The 17003-nt window shown below is 46.4% G+C and overlaps 1 protein-coding gene across 1 annotated transcript in view; it reads left to right on the top strand.

The window, feature by feature from the left end:
- Positions 1 to 17003, top strand: part of plekhg4 (pleckstrin homology domain containing, family G (with RhoGef domain) member 4) — a 92247-nt gene that overhangs the window by 44889 nt on the left and 30355 nt on the right. Inside the window, exon 16 of the mRNA XM_056279406.1 lies at positions 5841 to 6032. Within this exon, the coding sequence (XP_056135381.1) occupies positions 5841 to 6032 (192 nt within the window). The remainder of the gene's footprint in view (positions 1 to 5840; positions 6033 to 17003) is intronic.

The following is a 17003-nucleotide window of genomic DNA, read 5'->3' as shown; positions in this document are numbered from 1 at the left end:
GTATACAACAGTTGGGCAAGTATTTACAATTGTGCATTTGTATTGCACATCAGATTTAAAAGGAGGTAGTGCACATCGGCGATAAGTAAGTGAGACATCTTGACGAGAGGGGGCTATTTACATATGAAGTGTCCATTGTTGCACCATGCCGTTAAGTGTTCATGAGAGAGATGGCCTGTGGGAGAAAACAAACTGTTTCTGTGTCTGGTGGTTTTGGTGCACGTTGCCCAGTAGCGCTTGCCAGAGGGTAGGAGTTCAAACAGACTGTGTCCTGGGTGTGGGGGATCTATGCTGATTCTGCCCGCTCGTTTCCAGGCTCTAGAGGTGTACAAGTCCCGCAGGGTGGGCAGGGGAGCACCAATCGGTTTTTTTTTTGTCTGCTGTCCTTACTTTTCGCTGCAGTCTGTTCCTATCCTGTTTTGTTACGGCTCTGAACCAGATCGTGATGGATGTGCACAGGACAGATTCAGTGACTGCAGTGTAGAACTGGCTCAACAGCTCCTGTGGCACATCAGACTTGCTCAGTTGCCTCGTAAAGTACATCCTCTGCTGGGCCTTGTTGAGGATGGAGTTGATGTTGGTCTCCCACCTCAGGTCTTTGGAAATGGTAATTCCCAGAAGCTTGAAGGTCTCCACGGTTAACACAGGGCTGTTGGATATTGTGAGGGGGAGCAGTGCTGAGAGGTGTCTCCTAAAGTCCGCTGTCATCTCCGCAGCCCTGAGCGTGTTGAGCTCAAGTTGTTCTGACTGCACCAGAGCACCAGCCGCTCAACCTACCGCTGATAGGCAGACTCGTCGCCATCTTGGATGGGTCCAATGACCGTAAGTGTCATCTACAAACTTCAGGAGTTTAATGGCTGGGTCCGTGGCGGTGCAGTCGTTGGTGTAGAGCAGGGGTCGGGAACCTTTTTGACTGGGAGAGCCATAAAAGCCAAATATTTCTAAATATATTTCATTGAGAGCCATATAGTATTTTTAACGTATAATAAATTAAATATGTCTTACTTTTAATGCGACTTCTGGTGCTGCATGGTTTTGCTGGTGGCCTTGTAGTCTGGTTCATACGTGGTGAGGTTGAGCTTCATGCAGGCGTTGAGGCTTCCATCAGTTAAACGTGAGCGTAGGTTGGTCTTAATGTTCCTCATATGCGAGAAAGACTGTTCACATGCATATGTAGAGCCAAACATGGTCAATACGGCAATACTCACACGCTGCATTGTGTGGTATGTCACAGGAAGCTCGTTCAAAGTTTTAAGAATCAGCTGGTCTTCAGGTTGAAGATTTTTAATTTCTGTCCACTTGTGTTCCCTCGCCAGCTCTGCTCGCTGTCGCGCAAGACTTTCCAACTCTCCATTAAGTGACTTGAACTTACTCATCCACATGTCTGATGCCTTCAGGTCAGCAACTTCCAGCTCAAAGTCTCCGATAGAGACCCCGGGGATGCATGTCAGGTCGATTTTGTCCACAGCACACTCATGTGGATGAGTGATGAACTTGAAAAGACCAGTGCGCGCACGAAATTCTCCAAAACGTGCTTTGAATGACTGCAGGAGATTGAACGTAAAGCCAGCTAGCTGCTGGAGATCCAGATGTTGAGTGGAGTCACTTGCTAAGCATGCATCTCTAAATTGTTGCAGTCTTTCAAAGTGCAGAAGACGACCTGTTTCAATGTCCCTGAGAAAGACTTCCAGCTTGCTTTCAAATGCAAACACTGCTTGTTGAAGGGATGAGATTGTATTTCCAATACCTTGAATTTTCACATTGAGCTGGTTCAGATGGCCAGTTATGTCCACGAGATAGTGAAACTGCAGGAGCCAGTCAGTGTTGTCTAGCTCAGGATGCTTGACGCCTTTCATTTCAAGAAAAGTCCGGATTTCACTCAGGCAAGCTGCAAAACGGCTGAGCACCTTCCCCCTTGACAACCAACGCACGTTGCTGTGTAAAAGCAGACCGGGATAATGATTCCCAACTTCTTCTAACAGAGCTTTAAACTGGCGATCATTTAAAGCTCGGGCAACAATAAAGTTGACCACTCGAATGACCAGAGACATCACCTCGCCAAGCTCCTGGCCGCACGTCTGAGCGCAAAGCGCCTCCTGGTGCAGGATGCAATGAAAACTTAGGATGGCTCTCTTTTCATGTTCACGGAGAAGCGCTACAAATCCTTTGTTCTTCCCCAACATACAGGCTGCACCATCAGTACAGACAGAAATAAGTTTATCCATCGGTAGTTTTTTTTCTTTAGCAAACTCCATGAAAGACGTGAATAAATCCTCTCCTCTTGTTGTCCCTTTCATTGGCAAAACAGCCAAGCTTTCCTCACGCAGTGTGTCACCTGCAGCATACCTGGCAATGATACTGCACTGAGATAGATGGCTAACGTCTGTTGACTCATCTAACGCGAGAGAAAAGTATGTCCCGGCGTTTATGTCCTTAATTTGTGTTTCCTCGACTTGATTTGCCATCATGATGCTACGATCGTGCACAGTTCTTGCTGACAGGGGCATGTCTTTTATTCGTTTGATTATCTTGTCTTTATTTGGGAAGTCATCAAACAGTTCATTGGCCACATCAAGCATGAATGTTTTGGCATACTCGCCATCTGTGAATGACTTTCCATTCCTTACTATTGCCAAAGCCCCCGCAAAGCTAGCGGAATTCCCGTCACCTTGCTTGGTCCACACACGTAGTTGCTGCTTACTCGTCCGCACTCTCCGCTGTAGCTCCTCGCGTGCCCTTTTCCTGCTGTCCCCCGCTGGATATTTCGATGCAAATGAAGCATGGTGCGTATCGAAGTGCCGCTTTATATTTGACCGTTTCATCGATGCAATTTTATCATTGCATATTAGACATACCGCAGATCCTGCTCTCTCCACAAATGCAAATTCCTCTGTCCACGCAGCCTGGAATGCACGGTAATCATCGTCTTTTTTTCTTTTCGCCATCTTTTCCGTTACAAGGGTTGAAGCGGATAAACTAGTTGGCTATCTGATAAAATTGATTTCTTCACCTTTACAATGACCCGGACATGCTCGCGAGCCATTGGTTCCCGACCCGACCCACGGGTGACCCGTGACCCGTGAAATTTATCTTCAAAACTAATTTCTGTTTACTTTAAAATGACACAGTATTATTAAGAAATATCACAAGTATTTTAAAATCAGTTCCAAACTGATTTTTTTGAAAAAAAAAAAATTTTCAACTCAAAATTGTCTGGGAGCCATATGCCGTCACCGGAAGAGCCATATATGGCTCGCGAGCCATAGGTTCCCGACCGCTGGTGTAGAGGGAGAAGAGAAGCGGGGAGAGGACACATCCTTGGGTAGCACCAGTGCTGACTGTCCGTATACTATAAGTGACTTACCCCAGCTTCACCTGTTGTTTCCTGCCTGTCAGCAAGCTTGTGATCCACTGACAGGTGGCGGGGGAGTACGTGTTTAAGTCTGTTAAGGCTCCGTTAAAGTCCCCAAGGATTTTGAAAAGTGAGTTTGTATGTTTTTGTTCCAAGTCAGTTGTCTGGTTGGGCAGGATTTGCGTCATTCATGCTCGCCTGGGGTGGGATGTAAACCCCGACCAGGATGAAGGAGGAAAATTCCCGTGGTGAATAAAATGAATGCAGTTTATGAACAATGTCTCCAAGTTCGGGCTGCAGTATTTACTTAACACCGTGACATCTGTACACCAGCCTTCGTTTATGTAGACGTAAATTCCTTTGCCCTTCACTTTTCATGAAAGCACCGTTATGCGAACCGTTCGGTGTAGGCGGAAGCCCGACAGATGTAATTCACTTTCAGGGATGGATTCGCTGAGCCAGGTTTCAGTGAAACAAAAGGCAGCAGAAAGTGCAAAGTCCTTGTTCATCCTGTTGAAGAGAAGCAGCTCGTCCATTTTGTTGGGCATGGAGCAGATTCACCAGTTGAACCGCTGGGAGCACAGATCGAAACCCCCACTGTCGGAGCCTCACCAGCGCACCAGCCCGCATCCTTCATCTGTGTCTCCTCCATGTCCCACAGAGAGACGCTGTTCCTCCAACTAAGATCTCCAAAAAATGTTCTGGGTTTGTGAAAACTTGAAAAACTATCTGGAGTGAGCTGCCTAATGTTAAGCAGTTCCTGTGTAGTGGAAGTAATTGTGTTTGAGTAATCGAACACACAAAGTACTAGAGAGCGCTGTACTGAGGCTGCCATCCACAGAGTCATGTTGGCATATATATATATATATATATATATATATACACTACCGTTCAAAAGTTTGGGATCACCCAAACAATTTTGTGTTTTCCATGAAAAGTCACACTTATTCACCACCATATGTTGTGAAATGAATAGAAAATAGAGTCAAGACATTGACAAGGTTAGAAATAATGATTTGTATTTGAAATAAGATTTTTTTTACATCAAACTTTGCTTTCGTCAAAGAATCCTCCATTTGCAGCAATTACAGCATTGCAGACCTTTGGCATTCTAGCTGTTAATTTGTTGAGGTAATCTGGAGAAATTGCACCCCACGCTTCCAGAAGCAGCTCCCACAAGTTGGATTGGTTGGATGGGCACTTCTTTGAGCAGATTGAGTTTCTGGAGCATCACATTTGTGGGGTCAATTAAACGCTCAAAATGGCCAGAAAAAGAGAACTTTCATCTGAAACTCGACAGTCTATTCTTGTTCTTAGAAATGAAGGCTATTCCATGCGAGAAATTGCTAAGAAATTGAAGATTTCCTACACCGGTGTGTACTACTCCCTTCAGAGGACAGCACAAACGGGCTCTAACCAGAGTAGAAAAAGAAGTGGGAGGCCGCGTTGCACAACTGAGCAAGAAGATAAGTACATTAGAGTCTCTAGTTTGAGAAACAGACGCCTCACAGGTCCCCAACTGGCATCTTCATTAAATAGTACCTGTTAGAGCCTGTTTGTGCTGTCCTCTGAAGGGAGTAGTACACACCGGTGTAGGAAATCTTCAATTTCCTAGCAATTTCTTGCATGGAATAGCCTTCATTTCTAAGAACAAGAATAGACTGTCGAGTTTCAGATGAAAGTTCTCTTTTTCTGGCCATTTTGAGCGTTTAATTGACCCCACAAATGTGATGCTCCAGAAACTCAATCTGCTCAAAGAAGTGCCCATCCAACCAATCCAACTTGTGGGAGCTGCTTCTGGAAGCGTGGGGTGCAATTTCTCCAGATTACCTCAACAAATTAACAGCTAGAATGCCAAAGGTCTGCAATGCTGTAATTGCTGCAAATGGAGGATTCTTTGACGAAAGCAAAGTTTGATGTAAAAAAAATCTTATTTCAAATACAAATCATTATTTCTAACCTTGTCAATGTCTTGACTCTATTTTCTATTCATTTCACAACATATGGTGGTGAATAAGTGTGACTTTTCATGGAAAACACAAAATTGTTTGGGTGATCCCAAACTTTTGAACGGTAGTGTATATATATATATATATCTATATCTATCTATCTATCTATCTATCTATCTATCTATCTATCTATCTATCTATCTATCTATCTATCTATCTATCTATCTATCTATAGATATATCTATCTATCTATCTATCTATCTATCTATCTATCTATCTATCTATCTATCTATCTATCTATCTATCTATCTATCTATCTATCTATCTATATATAGGTCACGTTTTTATATCAGTGAGCAAGCATGTACTTTGTAAGTACAGATGATTGGCACCATTTGCTTTTGTGATGTGATTTGTAATGACATTTATGAATATAGTTTTTGAATGTTAGATGGCCCCACCTTTTCAGATGTCAATTACTGAAAAAAAACCCAAAAAACAAAACATTTTATATGTGTGTGTGTGTGTGTGTCCCTCAGGAGCAATGTAAAGCAGGAGAGGCTCTCTTGAAGCATTTGGAGCGATGGGAGGATTTGCCGTCAGCCGAGCTGCAGGTTTACAAGGTCAAAGTTCACTCCTTCTGGGCTGTCCTGCAGGACTTCTCCCAGCGAGTCGACAGCACAAGAGAACGAATTGATAAGATGATCCACCTCTACCGCTTCTATGACAAGGTACTGTGACCTTTAACCTTTACCCCTGAATAGTTAAGACAGAATAGGCACACTGGTAGGCAGATGGATAGACAGACTGGTAAACACACAGGCAGACAGCCAGGTAAACTGACAGGTAGGCAGGAAGGGACAGGCTCCTGGGGATTCCAGTCATAATACCTAAGGTAAATGTGCAAAGATGTCCAAAAAGTACACATTTGTGGGTATAAATGCTAAGAAAAACTTTGGGCCTTACCCATCAGTCGTTTGTACGTACAAATTTGTTCTAACACACCCATGGGATTTTTTAGTTCTCAAGATTGTCTTGACAGTCAGAGCAAAGCCTGATGGTTATTTGTAAACCCCCCCCCCCCAACATCTATTGTCTACCTCTTGCAACCAGCAATGACCCAGGACATCAGTGTTAGCCAATTGGTCTATATATTTCTTCCCTTCCTGCTTCCGCTGTGGGAAGATGGCGGCGCGAATTCACGTTTGCGGTGGCCTCACCCAGTACCGTCCATGCAGCGTCTTTGTCCACGTCTGTTTTTTTGTCTTCGTTTGATGGCTGGGAGTGCTTGGTCTGCTTGTCCTGTGGGCTGAGGAGCCACGGCCCTGCCCGGAGCTGCGACCGAAGACATAAGACTGAGGGCGGTCTGATAAGACATGGAAGCGGGGCAGGCTAAGCTAACTGCTAGCCCATGCAGACGGGCAGTTACGATAACACCGAGGGTGGTTTGGCGGCGGCCTTGTCTGGTGTTGACTGTGGTGTTTTTGGTGGAGTGCGGGGAGGTGTGTCGAGGGTGTCTGGCTGGGAGAGCTGGCGTTGGATCAGCTGAGGGAGCCTGGTGTACTGCGTCCTGTGGGCCCAGGGACCACGGTCCCGCCCGGAGCTGCGACCAAGGAGGTAACACTGAGGGCGGCCTGACAGGACGCAGAAGCGGGGCAGGCTAAGCTAACTGCTAGCCCATGCAGACCAGCAGTTCCGACAATCATCCTGGCTGGTGTTCACTCCCTTGGACAGTGATTTTTTTTTTTTACTTTTTTGTTTGTTTAGTTTAGATATATGTGTTAGTTATGATATGTGTGTTAGTTTAGATATATGTGTTAGTTTGGATATGTTTTGGGGGGGGGACTGGGGGGGATAGCGTGATCCTCCCACGCGCTACGTCCCCCTGGTGAAACTCCTCACTGTCAGGTGAAAAGAAGCGGCTGGTGACTCCACGTGTATCGGAGGAGGCCTGTGGTAGTCTGCAGCCCTCCCCGGATCAGGGAGGGGGTGGAGCAGAGACCGGGACGGCTCGGGAGAGTAGGGTAATTGGCCGGGTACAAGAAAAAAGGGGGAAACATCCTTGTAAAACAAAGGAAAAATCTATTTGAAGGAGCGATAGTTGCTAATCCTGCTGATGTAGCTCATTACTCTGATGGACTCCTGTCAGCCTGGATTGAGGCCACGCTGGTGTGTGTGTGTGTGTGTGTGTGCGCATGTGCTTGTGTGTGTATGTGAGTGTGTGTCTCTGGACGATCGGGAGGGTAGGCTGTCCTGCCCAACTCAAAACTGTGAATGTTTCTATACGTTTAAATGTTTACCGTTGCTGGTGTCATTTAACTAGACGCACTATACTAAACACACACACACACACACACACACACACACACACACACACACACACACACAGACACACACATTGTTTAGGAAGGCTGCGTGTTGTGTGTGTGTGTGTGTTTCAGGAGGGGGGAGTGTATGTGTGTTTGTGTGTGTTCATTTCTCTGGCGCTGCTTTCATTCAGCAACAGCCCCCCCCCCCTCGAACCCGCCCCCTCCTAAGCACCGCCCATCTGCCATTCAGCTTCAGCCATGGCCTATGGGCGCAGTGGGTGTGGGTGTTTATGTGTGATTAGAGGAGAGTTTTGTCAGAATGAGAAGCAAAGCTGCCTGCTCTGGTCAGAGAACCAGTAGAGACCCAGCAGAGCCACAACACCCCGAGGTAGGACAACACCCCCCCCACCACCACCACCACCCAACAGTTTCTCAGGCATTTGCTTTTTTTTGTTTTACCTCTGACAAGCTATCAGCGTTTAGAATCCACGCTAGGCTTTGACTTAAATGCAAGTCTTCCTCTCTCTCTTTCTCTCTCTCTGTTTCTCTCTCTCTCTGAGTGCATGCTGGGAGTGGAAGATGGGGAGTGAGTGCATTTTCGTCTTCCGTTGTTCATCTTTGGGTTTGTATTTTGACAGATTTATCATGGTAGTGGTGTTTTTGATTGCGGAGTGGTTTTGACCGGCCCGGCTGTGAGTCATACAGACTTGTGGAGTCGGAGGCGTGGGGCTGGAGAACCTCGCATGCTGACATGGAGTTAAACTCTGTCCAACTGTCAGTTGCTCTGTGGAAGATCGCAGTTGAGCGACCGGTGAACTTGTCGGTTATGACGGTGTAAAGTAGGATGAGTACTGGAGTAGTTATTTTTCTGGATAGTGTTGCTGAAGTTAACGTGGTTGTTGAGCAAGTTGTGGTGATCCGAGACACGTTTGTTCAGGTGGTTCCGCTGGTTACCCGGGCAAAAAAGATCCTTTTGTCCAAAGTCCTTCCGCTCATTAGCAACGAAATGCTGCAGAGAGAACTGGCGAGACACGGACAACTGTCCCCTACAAAACTGAGTCTTCTGCGCTGTAAATCTCCACATTTAAAACATGTTGTGTCCTTCAGAAGGCAAGTCTTCATGGTTCTGAGGAACACTGAGGAGTTAAATTTGATGTTGAAGTTCAGCGTAGGTGGTTTTGGCTACACTGTTTGTGTATCTGTGGAGAAAATGAAATGTTTTGGCTGTGGAATGGAGGGTCACCTCATCCGCCCCTGTCCAGAGAAACCAACTAGTGAGTCAAATGATGGTGAGACTACAGCACAGACAGAGCCCTGAGCAAACTGGGACTGCAGCACCGAGCTCAAAGCAGGGAAACTCATCTCATCAAGTGCCTACCAACATGGGAATCACCGGTTCGAATCTCCGTATTACCTCCGGCTTGGTCGGGCGTCCCTACAAACACAACTGACCATGTCTGCAGGTGCGGAGCCAGATGTGTGTATGTGTCCTGGTCACTGCACTAGCGCCCCCTCTAGTCAGTCGGGACGCCAGTTCAGGGGGGAGGGGGATCTGGGGGGAATAGCGTGATCCGCCCACACGCTATGTTCCCCTGGTAAAACTCCTCACTGTCAGGTGAAAAGAAGCGGCTGCTGACTCCACATGTATGGGAGGAGGCATGTGGTAGTCTGCAGCCCTCCCTGGATCAGCAGAGGGGGTGGCGCAGTGACCGGGACGGCTCGGGAGAGTGGGGTAATTGGCCAAGTACAACTGGGGAGAAAAAGGGGGGGAAATCCAGAAAGAAGGGCCTCTCTTTTCAAGCTGTGTGCTGTCAAAAGTTAGATGTGTTTTGTTTTTGTTTTTTTGTACAAGAGACACACAATAGTGCTGATAACAAAGATGACTGGAGAAAAGAGTGGACTGGTGAAACCTTCTTAAGTCACAAAACAAGTCACAGTTGTGGGGTTGGAATTATTTTTTTAGGAATTTTATTCCTCAGTCTATTGAGTCTGAAGTCCTTAAAGGCCGTCTGTTAAAAGTAAGTGTACGAAAATGTAAAAATGGTGTTTATTAATATTTATGCTCCAGGTGTGGGAGTGGAGAGATTAGTCTTTCTAGATGTTGTAAATGAAGTTATTGAGAAATGTGACAGTGAAGAATATTTATTTATTGGTTAACGATTTTTGGGAACCACCCATAGCCTCACGCTGTCTCTCACGGTCGTCTAGTTTATCTTATTGAGGCTCATGAATTGTATGATATGTGGCGAGGATTTTATAATAAATAGAGACACTACACCTGGCCACATGTTAAGGATAGTTTACTGTCTGTGGCCAGGTTTTTATTGTTTTAAACATTTTAATGTATTCAAAAGTTGTGTTATCAGCCCTGTTGGTTTTTCTGATCACTCACTTGTAACAGTTTGTCTTTATTAATTGTGTAAAACCCAATAGTGCTTACTGGCATTTTAACACAGACAACAACTCCATACTGAGGCACTCGCAGCGAAAAAGTCTTGTTTTAACTTTCCTGCTGGGTGTTTCAGCTTAGGGGGCTCTGGTCAGGTCCAACGTTCAAAATGTAGCCCAGATGGATGTCCCGTCACACTTTGTCTTTGGTCTAGAGCGTAAGAATGGACAGAAGACGTTCATTCACAACTTAAAATCTGACACTGGGCAGATGCTGACTGACCATACTACAATTCGTAAATGTGCTGTCAGTTTTTACATCCATCCATCCATTATCCGAACCGCTTATCCTGCTCTCAGGGTCACGGGGATGCTGGAGCCTAACCCAGCAGTCATTGGGCGGCAGGCAGGGAGACACCCTGGACAGGCTGCCAGGCCATCACAGGGCCGACACACACACACTTAGGGACAATTTAGCACGGCCGATTCACCTGACCTACATGTCTTTGGACTGTGGGAGGAAACGAGCACCCGGGGGAAACCCTTGCAGACACGGGGAGAACATGCAAACTCCACACACAGGACGACCCACGACAACTCCCAAGGTTGGACTACCCTGGGGCTTGAACCCCTGGATCTTCTTGCTGTGAGGCGACCGCGCTAACCACTGCGCCACCGTGCCGCCCAGTTTTTACAGTAACCTCTGAATCTCTCTCTCTCTGAGGATGACCAACCACCAGTAGTTAATTAGTTAATATAGCTCTTGACGAGCTGACAGAGGCGACTGTGTTTGGAGTTCAGTTCAGCATGTGTTAGCGCTACCAAGCTTTTGGGTCTGGTTTTGCAAGTATGGGGTTTTCAGCAGTCTCAGTGACTTACTTGTCACATGGAATTATCACCGATTTTGAAGCTGTGGATCCTTACTTTCATTCAGGAGTAGATAAACCTGCCTGAACTTTGCATTTGAGGGCTACATAGAGGTCCTTTCCATAGCAAGAAAAGACAGTTCTCAGCATGGAAAGAAACTGAGCTAATGCCATTTCCATTAGTGCACAGTTTGGTGTGGAATGGTTCCAAACTGTGGTCATTTCTGCATTTTCTGGCACTGTTAGATAACTCTGCTCAACGCGGCCAGATTGTGCCGGTGGGAGGGCTTAATGACGTCAATATTAGATGATTCTTTTTACATTCACATCATATCCAGTGAGGCCACATCTGTCAGTGCAGTGTTGATATTGTACAACACCCTTATTACATCCTGTATTGATCTCAGAGCATATACTGAAATTGCAGTAAGCTGCCATTTGTCTTTTTTCCATCAGAAAACAGAACAAGAAGGTCTGAATTCATGTCGTGGTCAGTGGAGGAGAGATATCACTTGTGCTTTATAAAGACAGATGCCATTACTTGGTATAATTTTTTATCATTATTGTAGTTGTCTTGTGAGACTTCTAAGTCCTGAATTAATCTCCAATGTGAAAGGAAAACGATCAGTAACCATAAACATGACTCCTTACCAGCAAGGCGCACGGGGGCCTCATTATGGCCTCAGCGTGGTAATGGAAAAAGACTATGTAGCAAGGTCCACCTGCCTCTCACTTGTTAACAGCAGCATGTTGCAGCAGGACAGCAGCAATAGGATTCAGGAGTTAGGGGTAGACCCCCTGAGTCCTCCTGTAATGAAATCATTTGGTAGGTCCTTTTATGTGTAGCCAACCCAATGTTTTTGTTAGCTGTTTCCTTCTTTCACTTCCAGAAAAACTGAATAATAATGAATTACTTTACTTACGTCTTGTTTCTTTCTCTTACTTATTTCTGCTTCCGGTGTTGGAAGATGGCTGCGCGAATTTGCGTTTGCGGCAGCCTCACCCTGTCCCGTCCATGCAGTGTCTTGGTCCACGTCTGCATCTAAGTTTTGTTTTTCATTTGATGGCTGGGAGAGCTGGCGCTGGATCGGCCGGGAGAGCGGGGCAGGCTAAGCTAACTGCTAGCCCATGCAGACCAGCAATTCTGATAACACCAAGGGCGGTCTGGCGGCGGCCTCACCTGGCATTGACTGTGGTGTTTTTGTTCATGAGGAGTGCAGGGAGGTGTGTCGATGATATCTGCCTGGGAGAGCTTGGTCTGCTTCTTCCGGTGGGCCCAGGGACCATGGAGCTGCACCCGAGGAGTAAATGCCGAGGGCGGTCTGACAGGATGCAGAAGTGGGGTGGGCTAAGCTAACTGCTAACCCATGCAGACCGGCGGTTCCGACAGTCATCCTGGCTGGCGTTCGTTCCCTTGGTCCCTTGGTTCGTTCCTTGATTTGTTTTGTTTAGTTTGGATATGTGTGTTCTTGTAGTTCTTTGAAGTGTTGTTGTCTTTGTGTTGTTCTGCTGTGGGCTGGGGGAAACGGCATTTCGTTTCATTTCATGTGCGCAAGTGCATGAAGTGAAATGACAAAGTGTTCCTGATTCCTGATTCCTGGGTGCAAGTTAGCTACCTCTAGGCCCAGCTAGTTAGTTAGCTAGGCTTGCCAGCTGCTTGGCAGATTGCAGTAGCCATCATCTAGACATCATCTAGACGTTGAGGGAGGCTGTTGTGTTAGCTTTCCTCAGAGCAGCTCGCTTAGCCCTCTAAACGCTCACACATCACCAAGCTACATCTAGCATACCTGTAGCGCAAACATTTAAATGAACTATAAAAGCTGTCCCTTGGTGTGTGTGTGTGTGTGTGTATGTGTGTATGTGTGTAGTGTGTTGTAGAGAGAGGCGGAGAGTAGGAGACTGGAGGGGAGGAGAAGATAAGAGAGTTACTCCTCCTCCTTCCCTCTGTTTGTGTTTTGTCCATCACTTCTCCTGCTGTCCATGGCTGAGTGAACACGTCGCTGTGAGCTGGCCTGAGGCGTGGAGCCCTGCTGAGATGCTGTCTGCTCCCTTACACCTCCCCCTCCCTCCCTGTTCCCCTCTCCCAGAGCCTGCCCCCCTCCAGAAGGGAGACGTGGTTTTAATTAGATCTCCAAACCGCACTGAGATCCTCCAGATCTGCTGAATGTGGCTCCTGTGGCCGATTTAGTCTTCAGTGATGTCACTGTCCACTTCTTCTGCACTTTACTTCCCTTCAGGGAAGATGAAAGCCACCGCCATGCCAAAATCCTAACAGTTCCTCTGAAATACACAGAATCCTACACATATATACAACTTGTGTGTGTGTGTGTGTGTGTGTGTGTGTGTGTGTGTGTGTGTGTGTGTGTGTGTGTGTGTGCGTGTGTGCGTGTGTGAGTTCATTTGGCTTGTCTGCTTGTCAGCTGGTTTCTTGTCAAACTGGTCAGTGGTCTGCCTGCTGATGTGTCCTGATTACCCCACACTGCAGCTGGTCTGTTCTCACACTCACACACACACACACACACACACACACACACACACACACACACACACACACACACACACACACACACACATATATCACTGACCTAGTGGCCTACTGTAGAAGGGTGTGCATGATCACATCATAGTGAGACACAGCATGTTAGTCTGCTGGGTGTGTTAACTTTACCAATGTGTGCGCACACACACATACACACACACACACATATTACACAGTTAATTTAAGCAGGCCACTGGGAGCTGCCCAGTATATCACCACTATTTACCTGGGAAGCTCCACAAGAGTGCTGCAGCATGTGCAGTAGCATAAAGAGTGTAGTTTTACTTCCAGACAGGATTTAAAGCTCGTATGGTTTCACTGCTGTGTAACAAGACCACCGACCCATAATATGATCTAAAACACACACACATGCACACGTGCACGCACGCACGCACAGAGTCGTCTACTGTCATGGTGTCATTGAGGGTAATCAGAATTGACAAATGAATGGAAACGCATTCCACTGTTTTGTTTGTCTGTCTGTCTGTCTTAGCAGTTGCCTGTCTGTCTTTCCTCCCTGTCTCACCCAATTTTCTTTTAGTTGCTCTTTCCAGAAGAAGCTTTGGCCCCTCTAGTAGCCATAGTAAGAAACTAAGGCAGGATATTGGAATAAAATGCTGTGGCAAATTTTATTTATTTATTTTTTTGTGGTATGTGTTGTGTGATCTTTTCGAGATGCTGCCGCAGACGATAGACTTGGTTCTGCACTCTCTTGTCAGAATTTCTGTTTTTGTTTATTTGTTTAGTCTCCAGCACCCACTCACTGATCACATACAGCAGGGAAGAATTTTTAAACGTCCAACTGTCAACTGGGCAAACTGAACAGACTTTCTGACCGACTTTAACTGAACATTTTAACGAAAGTCTTGCTGAGGTCTTGACTGGTACAGCCCTGTGCGGACTACAATGAAGACGCTAAAGGGCTGGAGCGCTTCTTGACTACAACGAAGATGCCAAAGGGCTGGAGCGAGCTGGAGCGCTTGTTAAACTGCGTCAGCTGGGATTTAGAACCGCGCTCCCATCAATCCACCTGACGAATGTCTGCTCTCTGGCCAACAAGATGGACGAACTCCTACTCATAAACGGAAAGAACTCGGACTTTTCCAGATCTGCTGCCCTGTGTCTCACTGCAACCTGGCTTAGCGAGCATATAACGGACAGTATACTTCATCTGCCCTGGGCGGACTGGGAAACAGCGCTATCAGGAAAAAAACTGGGTGGCGGCATATGCTTCTACATAAACGAAGATTGGTGTACAGCTGTCACAGTGTTGAAGAAATCATGCAACCCTCAGTTAGAGACCTTTTTCATTGACTAAGCCATTCTATTCACCGCGGGGATTTTCATTATTTATTCTGGTCAGTGTCTAGATCCTAACCCAGGCTTGTGTTAAAGAGGTGTTTAAACACCTGGTTGATCAAATTACAAGCATGGAGCGCAAATATCCAGACCTTCTACTCATTATTGTTGGAGATTTTAACAGAGCCAACCTCTGCCACCAAGTGCCACAATACAGACAGCATGTTAAATGTCCCACCAGGAACAGAAACACTGGGTCATTGCTACACAATATTAAAGGACGCCTATTGCTCTGTCCCCCGTGCAGCCCTGGGCCTCTCTGATCACTGTCTTCTTCTTTCAGCTTGTTCCCTGTTTCTCAAGGGTAATCACAGCGGATTTTACAGTTTCCATCGGTACCCTGTGAGAGCACAGCACCAATGGTGGCCGTTTGTTAACCTGGGCCTCAGCTGATCCCGTATGGAGCCTTGACCGATCCAGTATGGTCTTGTCAGTCCGCATAATGATTTGGGAAAGTTTCACATTGGATGCCTTTCCTGACACAACCACAAACCCTATGGACAGGGGCACAGGTAAAGCGCTGGAAGCCATCCCAGTATTCATGGACTTGTGCCCATACCTGCTGCCCATCTCTGATCTCTGTCTGATTCATCTTATTCCAACCTACAGGCAGAAACCAAAATTTGCAAAGCCTGTGATTAAAACTGAGGAAATGGACCAATGAATCAAAACTGGAGCTCCAGGCCTTCCTCAACTGCACTTACTGGAGTGTTTTTGAGGCTGCATCTACAGACTTGGACAAAGTTACTCATACTGTAACATCTTACATCAGCTTTTGAGAGGGCATGTGTGCCCACCAAACGTTCTGTACCTTCAATAATAAGCCCTGGTTCACAGCAAAACTCTGGCAGTTTCATTAGGCCAACAGCACAGTGTCTGCAGTGAAAACCTACAGATTTCTGGGTTCCACAATCTCCCAGGACCTAAGGTGGGCATCCAACATGCTACGACTACTACTACTACCTTCGACTGCTCCCGTTAGGGGTTGCCACAGCAGATCATCTGTTTCCATCTCTTCCTGTCCTCTGCATCTTCCTCTGTCATGCCCGTCACCTGCATGTCTTCCCTCACCACATCCATAAACCTCGTCTTTGGCCTTCCTCTTTTACTCTTCCCTGGCAGCTCCATATTCAGTATCCTTCTCCCAATATACCCAGCATCTCTCCTCCACACATGTCCAAACCATCTCAATCTTGTCTCTCTTGCTTTGTCTCCAAACCGTCCAACCTGAGCGGTCCCTCTAATATACTCATTCCTAATCCTGTCCTCCTTCGTCACTCCCAATAAAAATCTTAAAATCTTCACCTCTGCCACCTCCAGCTCCACCTCCTGTCTTTTTGTCAGTACCACTGTCTCCAAACCCTACAGCATAGCTGGTCTCACTACCATCTTCTAAACCTTCCCTTTAACTCTTGCTGATACCCTTCTGTCGCAAATCACTCCTGACACTCTTCTTCACCTTGCTTCCGCACTCCACATTATTTTCAACAGTTGACCCCAAGTATTTAAACTCATATGCCTTCGTCACCTCTACTCCTTGCATCCTCACCATTCCGCTGTCTTCCCTCTCGTTCATCCATATGTATTCTATCTTGCCCCTTCTGACTTTCATTCCTCTTCTCTTCAGTGCTCGACCTCTCCAGACTTGCCTCAACCTGCACCCTACTCTCACTACGGATCACAATGTTTTCCGCAAACATCATAGTCCACGGAGACTCCTGCCTGATCTCAACCGTCAACCTGTCCATCACCATTGCAAACATAAAAGGGCTTAGAGCCGATCCTTGATATAATCCCACCTCCATCTTGAACCCATCTATCATTCCAACCGCACACCTCACCATTGTCACACTGCCCTCATACATATCCTGCACCACTCCTACATATTTCTCTGCCACTCCCAACTTCCTCATACAATACCACACCTCCTCTCTCAGCACCCTGTCATATGCTTTCTCTAAATCCACAAAGACACAAATGCAACTCCTTCTGGCCTTCTCTATACTTCTCCATCAACATTTTCAAAGCAAACATGACATCTGTGGTGCTCTTTCGTGGCATGAAACCATACTGCTGTTCGCTAATCATCACCTCTCCTCTTAACCTAGCTTCTATTACTCTTTCGCATATCTTTATGCTATCTCTGTAGTTACTACAGCTCTGCACATCATCCTTATTCTTGAAAATTGGTACCAGTACGCTTCTTCTCCATTCCTCAGGCATCCTCTCCCTTTCCAAGAT

The sequence above is a fragment of the Lampris incognitus genome, chromosome 4 (genome assembly GCF_029633865.1).
Source record: "Lampris incognitus isolate fLamInc1 chromosome 4, fLamInc1.hap2, whole genome shotgun sequence".
Taxonomy (NCBI): Eukaryota; Metazoa; Chordata; class Actinopteri; order Lampriformes; family Lampridae; genus Lampris; species Lampris incognitus.
This window is presented reverse-complemented; position numbering and strand designations above follow the sequence as displayed.